General features: G+C 47.8%; 2 protein-coding genes across 2 annotated transcripts in view; one reads left to right on the top strand and one right to left on the bottom strand.

Moving 5' to 3' along the window:
- Positions 1-3,598: 3,598 nt before the first annotated feature.
- T265_10730 (hypothetical protein) overlaps positions 3,599-8,831 on the top strand; it is a gene marked incomplete at both ends in the record, with an annotated part of 30,391 nt that continues 25,158 nt past the window's right edge. Inside the window, 4 exons of the mRNA XM_009177190.1 lie at positions 3,599-3,880; positions 5,906-6,133; positions 6,186-6,281; positions 7,612-7,790. Of these exons, the coding sequence (XP_009175454.1) occupies positions 3,780-3,880; positions 5,906-6,133; positions 6,186-6,281; positions 7,612-7,790 (604 nt within the window). The remainder of the gene's footprint in view (positions 3,881-5,905; positions 6,134-6,185; positions 6,282-7,611; positions 7,791-8,831) is intronic.
- On the bottom strand, positions 5,867-6,133 carry T265_10731 (hypothetical protein; the record flags this gene model as incomplete). The annotated part of the gene is made up of 1 exon (XM_009177191.1): positions 5,867-6,133. The coding sequence occupies one exon, from the start codon at positions 6,131-6,133 to the stop codon at positions 5,867-5,869; it is 267 nt and encodes an 88-aa protein (XP_009175455.1).

The following is an 8,831-nucleotide window of genomic DNA, read 5'->3' as shown; positions in this document are numbered from 1 at the left end:
GTGGGCTCCAGATGAGTACCAGCTGGTGGCCACGACAGTTGTTGTTTGAAGTATTCAGCCCACCGGTTGAGGCTTTCTTCTTTATTCGTGATGGTCGTTCCATTCTGTTGCTTGATGTTTTCCAGTGACCGGTCGCACGGATCGACTCAAATAATCTTCGGGTATTACCTGCTTTCTGGGCCTCTTCCATTTCTGTGACTTTCTGTGTCCACCATACTTCACGGTCGGATCGCACGCTCACTTTCACTTGAAGTCTGATAACTCTTCGCACCGGGTTATGTTCGGGACGGGCTGGGATATTTCTCCGAGATTTAAGCAATGCCGCCGTTCGGTCTGATATCCAGTGCTTGAGTGCGCCTGGTTGGGTCGTGCCACAGGCAAAATTCCCAGCACTGCAAAGAGGTGGCAATCTCGTCCCAGTATGAGTCCACATCTGATAGTGGAGCATTTGGAAGAGACTCTAAAAATTCGTCTAACATCCGGATCCGCCAGTCTCTCAGTTGCTAAGCTGTTTTTCCGCACCTTACGTGGCCCAGGAAAACGTAGGGAGAAGCGACTCCGGACGAGCGCGTGGTCAGAGTCCACAAATGTGTTCCAAAACGATTGGTAGTCAGTCATTGATCCGCGCCATCGGTAACTGATGGTAACACGGTCGATTTGAGTTTGTGGCCGGGCTGCCGTTGGAGGACACCAAATGGACAGATGACCTCAGCCATTTCGGACGTTAGTACTGCATAAAAACAGCTTGTGATCAACACACATCTGAAGCAATCGTTCCCCATTGTCCGTACGTATCGAGTCCAGTTCATGTCGACCTCCTAATTGAGTCTCAGATGCACTAGGCCTTCCCACTTGCGCATTCATATCTCCGGCAACCACCACAGCATTTAGCTCGCCGCAGCAAGGCATTCAGGGCGTCATGAAATCTGTCTTTGATGACGTCGAAGCTACAGTCAGTTGGGGTATAGGTAGACACGACAAACAGGCAGCTATCAACTTGCCGCTTGTGAGACTCCTTCACAGACGTTGCCAGACGAACCGCACAGAGGCGACCATCAACAGGTATCCAGTCAAGTAAGGATGCTTCTGCTCGGTGACTTAGCACAATGCCAACCCCTGCACATCCCACCGCAGCAGCCCCTGAATCACCAGAGGTGCGCAGCCGGAAGCGAGTGGAGACTGACGGGGCGGTTAACCCAATCACTGTGCTTGCATCTTGAATTCTCGTTTCCGAGACACAGCACACATCAATGCCAACCGAGTCCAGTGTGAGTGCAAGAGCAGCTTGTAGTCCTGCTTGCTTCAAAGTGTGGACATTGAACGCGGCCAGGTGGACTGGGTGTCGAGGCTTGAGGACTGATTTGGCGATACCTGAGGATGTCGGCGCCGTGTGACGAGCAGATGTTGCACGCAAAACCGATGCATGACGAACAGAGTCATCAGTCATAAGTGCTGGGCCTACAAGGAGAGAGTTATTAATGGGGGGGGGAGAAGAAAAAGTATGTGAAAAAGAAAGAACGGAGGCGCCAGCAGTAGCCCGTTTTCGCTTACCCGCCCTACTGTATGCAGCAAGCAAGGCGACCCGGCTGATGGCACCACGCGACGGCCAATATGGCATGAGAGTATTGTTATTCGTGAAGGTCATGGTTGTACGAGGGCTCGGATACTGTCAGGGCGCCCATACCTGGACAGGAGGACGATTAGGGTCCTCAACCAAAGCCTTGGACTCAAAAGCCTAACCACAAGGCAGCGGTGTTTGGCGGGGAAATGCAAATGCCTTACCATTTCTATGGAACAAGTCGCCACATGTTCCAACCCCCAACCTGGAGGGCCAGGAGACTGCGTTCGTCAGACCTCTAGCCATTAACCAACTTGGTATGAGAGACTCTGTGAACGTCACGGGGACACTCCCCAGTGTAGCTCAATGGATCGCTGAGGCGCACAAACCGTCACACCATAGTAAGGTCTAGTCTCTTCGTGACGGAATTATTATTCAGCGACCTTCCTCGGAAAAAATTCGTTTTGATCCTCCCGTTGCTGTGAGGAAAACTGGTCTCCCAACGACAGGCGTTCCACGTATCACCCTTCAATCGATCCAAGCGTACTGTTACTGTCCTCCAAGTCGTAAACGACCTTTCGGAGTTAATCACCATCTAGAGCAGTACATTTGTGATCGTGGAGCATCACTAGTCAACCCTGAGCATTGTCCCGATTACGACTCATCGGCAGTATTGACCGGATGGTCCGTGGTTCGAACCTGACCTCTGCCTCTCGACTTCCCCTGTCTAGGCTTGGGCAACCTGGCAATATCCAGCCCTCGTGCCTCCTTCGTGTGGCATGGCAACTAGGCACCGAAGGGGTGCTACAGCTGAACGATTATTTATTTATTTACAGTATTGATTATATCAGTGGGGTTTGCGTGTTCAATACCCAGACTAGTAGTTTACCACTTCAGTGCAATCCGTATCATGGTCTACCGTAAACTTAGTAAACAGGTGTCCTAAGAAGGACCTATAATGCCGTAATTTGAACGGGAGCGGAGAAAGTCAGAAAAATAAATTGTCGCAATGGCATTTCGTGCATCATACTGTGCTTAAGTGTCGGCCAGGTCGCAAAGGGTTGTAGGACTTTGAACTGGCAGCGCTACTGCCATTGGCCGATTTTGGATAGTTGAAGTACGAAGTACCTTGCCAGCAACAACCGTTCAGCTGTAACACCTCAGTACCTAGCTGCCATGCCACCTGAACCAGGCTCGTGGGCTGAAATACTCCCACGGTGCCCAAGCCTAGACAGAGGCAGTTGAGGCGCTGAGGTTGGCTTCGAACCACGGACCTTCCGGTCAGTGAGTTAGTGCCTTGATCTATGAGCTTTCTCGGGCTCATTAACCTATCACCCTCGTGGTCGTGAAGCGCTAATTTCACTGACCGGTCTTGACAGCCACTGGTGCATTTGGCTGAACATCAACGTTGTTTGTTTTGTGGCTTCTGAATTCCTTACGTACTGCAAAAACTCAGCTGGAGCCACTGCGTTCTCCGTATTCGATATACTACGTTGTTATACCGCTTATTTTCATTGAAGCACGCAACTCCGACAGCATCAACCAATGCATGGTTTGTAACTTGTCTGTCGCTAGTAATGGGGATCCTCTTCAACGACTTAAGGTCCGGCACAGTCCAATTAAACTTCGATGGTAGGTGACAGGTGTTTGTGTGAAGACCCATGGAATTCTCTTCTTACAGCCGGTCCTCTCACATCGCGCCTTTTCATGTTGAATAGGCAACCCGACTACATTTATCAAGAACTGCAGATGTCACTGACCTCTCAGGTTTGAGAACAAGCGATAAATATCGCCAATAACTAGAGCCACGTAGATGTGGCGCGACATCCTAGTCCGGAAAATGTATACCCACAGACTTGTCAGCCCATCCTTACACGTCCTTTGTTCCATTCCATGCTCCTCTATTCTTCTGTCTGCCAGTTGCCTGTTTTTTGTTGCTTCTATTTGCTACACTTCGTTTGCATTTCGATGATAGCGCGACGATGGTAGTCAATCGCAAAACCCATGTGTTTCACGGTTCAAGGTCACCACCTTCGTCGACAGCAGTAGCGCAAACGTCCCACATTAAAACCTCGATGTGAGCCTCTGGGTGTCTGCTTTGTTGCCACTTTTCACAATTCATTCCTTTTGTTGTAGGTCCCAAAACTCCACACATCGTTCCACTGACACCAGTTCATCTTTATCTTGTGGGAGTTTGCCATTCCACGCCCGGCTTCTCGCCATGTCTAATTGGTTTCACCGAAATCCGCTGAAAGCGACTTCAAAGATTACTTTTGACCTGGGTGTCGTTGCTGAAAGTTTACATGCGCGCAGTATTTGCCAGTAAGTTACCATTATTTATGGGCTGTTGGTCACGTTATCCTTCTGATACATTCCTTACTGATAATAGGTATCAAGGTGAAGAGCATCTTTTTAGGAGTAGTCATTCCCAGAACACGAGCCATCGAGTGAATTTGAGCGAATTCAGCTCGCATTCACCACACATGTCCACATTGTCCCGTGGTACAACGAGTACTCCAAAGCCCTTCCATAATCCCATGGGATTGTAAAATGCAGGAGCGGAATGTTACAATCAGCGGTCCCGACTGTGACGGTCAGTGAAAAGAAAAAAATGTTCAGTTGTAGCCTCTGGGTGTCTGCTTTGTTGCCACTTTTCACAATTCATTCCTTTTGTTGTAGGTCCCAAAACTCCACACATCGTTCCACTGACACCAGTTCATCTTTATCTTGTGGGAGTTTGCCATTCCACGCCCGGCTTCTCGCCATGTCTAATTGGTTTCACCGAAATCCGCTGAAAGCGACTTCAAAGATTACTTTTGACCTGGGTGTCGTTGCTGAAAGTTTACATGCGCGCAGTATTTGCCAGTAAGTTACCATTATTTATGGGCTGTTGGTCACGTTATCCTTCTGATACATTCCTTACTGATAATAGGTATCAAGGTGAAGAGCATCTTTTTAGGAGTAGTCATTCCCAGAACACGAGCCATCGAGTGAATTTGAGCGAATTCAGCTCGCATTCACCACACATGTCCACATTGTCCCGTGGTACAACGAGTACTCCAAAGCCCTTCCATAATCCCATGGGATTGTAAAATGCAGGAGCGGAATGTTACAATCAGCGGTCCCGACTGTGACGGTCAGTGAAAAGAAAAAAATAGTTCAGTTGTAGCACCTTTTCGGTGCCTAACTGCCATGCCACTCGAAGGTTACACAAGTGCTGGAATACCGCCAGTTTGCCCAGGCCCAGACAGGAGAAGTTGAGAGGCAGAGATGGAGTTTGAACCACGGACCCTCCGGTCAGTAAATTTGCGCTCTAACCACTTAGGCCATCTCATGAAAAGAGCATAATGTCATGTTTTCAGAGCGTTCTACAGAGTAGTTATGCTAACTTATGAGGATAATTCGCAGTAAGAATATAGAGCACCGTAACACTACTGCAGTACCACACAAGTTCTCCAATAATTCAACTGTAGGGCATAATTTCGCATAAACCAAATGTGTCATTCACAGAATAATACAAGTCTTCGTTGCTTTGCGAACAAGCATCCATAAAACCCACCCGTTTACCTCCAAATAACCATCCAGAACACAGCTGTTCCTCTCTAGAAATGAATTCCCATAAATGAAACCGATTTATTTTGGTTCCAATTCGCTCACTAGCACACCTTTTGGGAAAAGCATCCCTACTTAAAACTCACGTTTTCCCAAATACCGGATAGCGAACTGCCCAGACATAACAAATATGTTCTATGTGCACAGTCCAGCCGACCAGGTGATCTCGGCCAAACCTTTGTACAGCGGCCATTGAATATTAGTTACTTCCAATCTGTCCCAGACCACGTCAGTTCCAAAAGGAGATAGCTAAATAGATTCATCCCCACTTCCTCTGAATTCGGTAAAATAATGCAAACTACACGCTGTGACTCGCGGATGGACGCTTCGTGGCGACACTATTTGCTGTTCATCTCTCTGTATCTTTTTGGACCAGATTCCGGTCGTCCCTGTCGAGGGGTTCTACTTTACGCCTACCATTTGTTTCGCGGAGTACCCTGAATATTGTAATCCATAGGCCATTAGACAATGTGTCGCAGAGCTCGAAATACACTAGCGTCAGTGTTTCGTCGTCATTCTTATTCATTAGGATTAAATTCCCTTTAAATAAAATTTTCCGTCCCCTCTCATAGGTATTTTTCACTGTTTAAATGCCGTTTACGTCCCCTCGGAGTCACGAACCTTCTAATGCCACAATTACCATCTTTCACATTCGTTTTTAGACTACTCATTCAAAGCTACCTATTTACGTGGTCACTAAGCTAGCTTTGTGTCCTCTAATTCTCTTCCATCCAGTGATTTGGCTTCCACTCGAATAAACCTGCTCAAACTTCTGGTTGATCCCGCAGTCACCACAGAATCTGTGTTGGGCTTAACGCAGCAGTACATTTCTTTGCTGATGGGATTCATTGAAGCAGCACCGTCTAATGAAGAGTCTGAAGATCCAGTTGCTTCTAACAAACTGAGGAATCTGGTCATGTTTAAATGGTCCAATAGTGCGGAACCGAAAAATGCATCACCCATGTATGGTTATTCTCAATTCTCCTCGTGACTCTGTATTGCTTTGTTTCTTCAGTATGGAGCCAGACGCCTTGTTCGAGGTTTGCTCTATGTTGTACAATGTGGCACTGTGGTTGACCAAGCATGCGGCAAAACTGTCTGCGAAAGATGAGTGAGTCAATCTAGTGTCTTGTCCCAGGGTTTTCTGCGAGTCATATCGCGATATCTTATTTCGGTGTTGTTGTTTCTTACGGATGACAGTTTTTTTTCATCAGCTGATGAACGATTTATCGCCATGGGATAGAAAAGAATCGGTCTTCGGTAGGGGTGCAGTGCACGCCGATTTTCAGTGGTTACTCTGCCAACCTAATGAAACTTCTTCATAGTCAGTCCAGTCAATTTAATGGTAAGACCGCGTCACCTTGTCGGTTGAGTAACAATTGTTCTGTTCATCTTCTCCCACTATAAAGACCACATTGACACAGCGTATCAAGAATCGTACAGCTGCAGCACCCTTTCGGTGCCTAGTTGCCATGCCACCCGAAGGTTGCACGGGGGCTATGATACCGCCAGGTTGCCCAAGCCTAGACAGGGGAAGTCGTGAGGCAGAGGTGGGGTTCGAACCACGGACCTTTCCGTCAGTAAATTCGCCCTCTAACCACTTGGGACATCTCATCCACCTACTACGAGATAAGCCCCATCATTGGTTGGTATGACATCGACACGACCTTGGCCGTGTCTGCTGTGCAACATGAAAAGTATGGTAGTTTTGGATGGTTTTAGTCAGCTTAATGTTCCATCATATCTCCACGAAAATCTTCAAGCGGAGCGGTCACGAGGAAACCATTCGTTCATGAATACGCGATAGTGTGTGAAAATCAAGCTGATTACGAATGCCGGTACCTGACTTTTTCAGCTTAGGCTGAAACGGAGCAACCGAAGGGTCTTAGGGCATTTCACTTTGAAACAACTTGTGGGTTTGGAACGCCTGGGCATAAGGGATATCATGTGGTTGCAATTGAATCACATGTTGGCCAAAGTCTCCCACAGCTTCCATACTTGTAAGGTTATCAGTGCCTTTGTAAATCTAACTAACTTCGTTGTCGCCGTCACATCAAGAGTTCATAATTTTACCTCGCAGCAGATGTATGCGCAGGCGCCTCATTGTGATTCACACACGATGATAAGTTGCACAGGACCACTGACAAATCGATAAGATCTTTGTTGTCGTTGACGGCAAACTCGTCCCGTCTTCACCAGCCATGCTGTTCCTTTCCTAAAAGTAAGGCAGAAAATTCACGTTGCGTAGTTCTACGGTGTATTCATAGAAGGCATCGTGTTGCTGTAACACCCTTTCGGTGCCTAGTTGCCATTCCACCCAAAGGGATCATGAGGGTTGGGATACTGCCAGGTTGCCTAGACAAAGGGCGTCGAGAGGCAGAGGTCAGGTTGCGCATCAGAGAGTCATCTTATGTCATGCTGGTTGTTCTCTCCCTTTTCAGAGTTTCCACAGATGAAGCCAAAGAAGTTCACACCTCCCTCCGTCATGCTGCGGGGCTTATCCAACTCATTCGAGATAAATACGTATCTAAGTTGAATTCGTCGCCTAAACCAGGAGATGACTTAAGTGCGGATGTGATGGAGGCCTACATCCACCAGTCGGTTGCCGAAGCACAAGAAGGTAGGTTCACGGAAAGTGTAATTGTTTCAAACTTGTTATCACCACTTCTCCATACGCAGCCATTATTGAGGAACATCTCACCCTGAACAAATGCCCATGTGTATGGAACCCCTCGTCGGGTGAAAACTTTCAGAAAGGCCATCATACACTGGGCAGTGTCATGTATCCTAACAGCAGTATTCTCCCGGCTACCTGGGGGGGGACAGTGATCAGCCCACCTGTCTGCCACCCACTTGGCATCCTGTTTTTTGGTGACAGTTGCGACCAGTCAAACGAGTCTTCACTGATTTTCGAAAATGTTTGGTGACAATCGGTAGATTTATTGCTGGGCAACGTTTCGCTTTTGACACAAAAGCTTCGTCAGGCCAAGTGACTAGGTTCCGTGGTTGGTCGAGATTCAAGGCGGAAGGAGAACCAGTCAGCTGAGTCAAGCTAAATCTCTGTTGGATGTCGGCCGAGGGATTTTTCTGTGTTAGAGTGGTTGAACAAGTGTTGGGTCGGTGGTAAAACCTACATGTGTTTGGGTCCAGCCTAGGGTCTAGTTCTTCTGGTTCGGTTCATTTGATGGTTCCTCTTGAACTTCGTTTGAACCTTCTGTCAGTCTGTGTGGGTGAGCTAGTGCTAAGATAGTTGTGTAAGAGAGATGCTGTGATCTTTGGTCGGGTTGGGATTTCCACCCCCATCCCCCGGTTTTTTCTAATGATCCTACGTGGATTGACAACCACACCGTCACGTGTCAACTCGGCTTATCTAAGACCGCTTTCCATACACACGCCAGTTCTACTTCCTCGATTCTATTCACGCTGTGAAGCTTAGTAATTCCCACCGCCTCGGCTATCAGCTACTGTGGTGTGAATCGCAGTCCCCGTCTTAAAACTTCCCCGTTCTCCAGATCTATTCTATGTCCCGTGTCTAAGGCATGTACCGCCATCGCTGAGTCTTTGACCAACGTTTGGTATTCTTCTGCATTCCTTGGTGGTTTGTTAACCCTTCCTTTCTCCTCCCCAATTCTGATGTTCACTTCCCTGGCAGTTTGTCCTA

Source organism: Opisthorchis viverrini (assembly GCF_000715545.1).
Source record: "Opisthorchis viverrini unplaced genomic scaffold opera_v5_399, whole genome shotgun sequence".
NCBI lineage: Eukaryota > Metazoa > Platyhelminthes > Trematoda > Opisthorchiida > Opisthorchiidae > Opisthorchis > Opisthorchis viverrini.
Note: the sequence above shows the minus strand (reverse complement) of the source record. Positions and strands in the feature narration are given on the sequence as shown.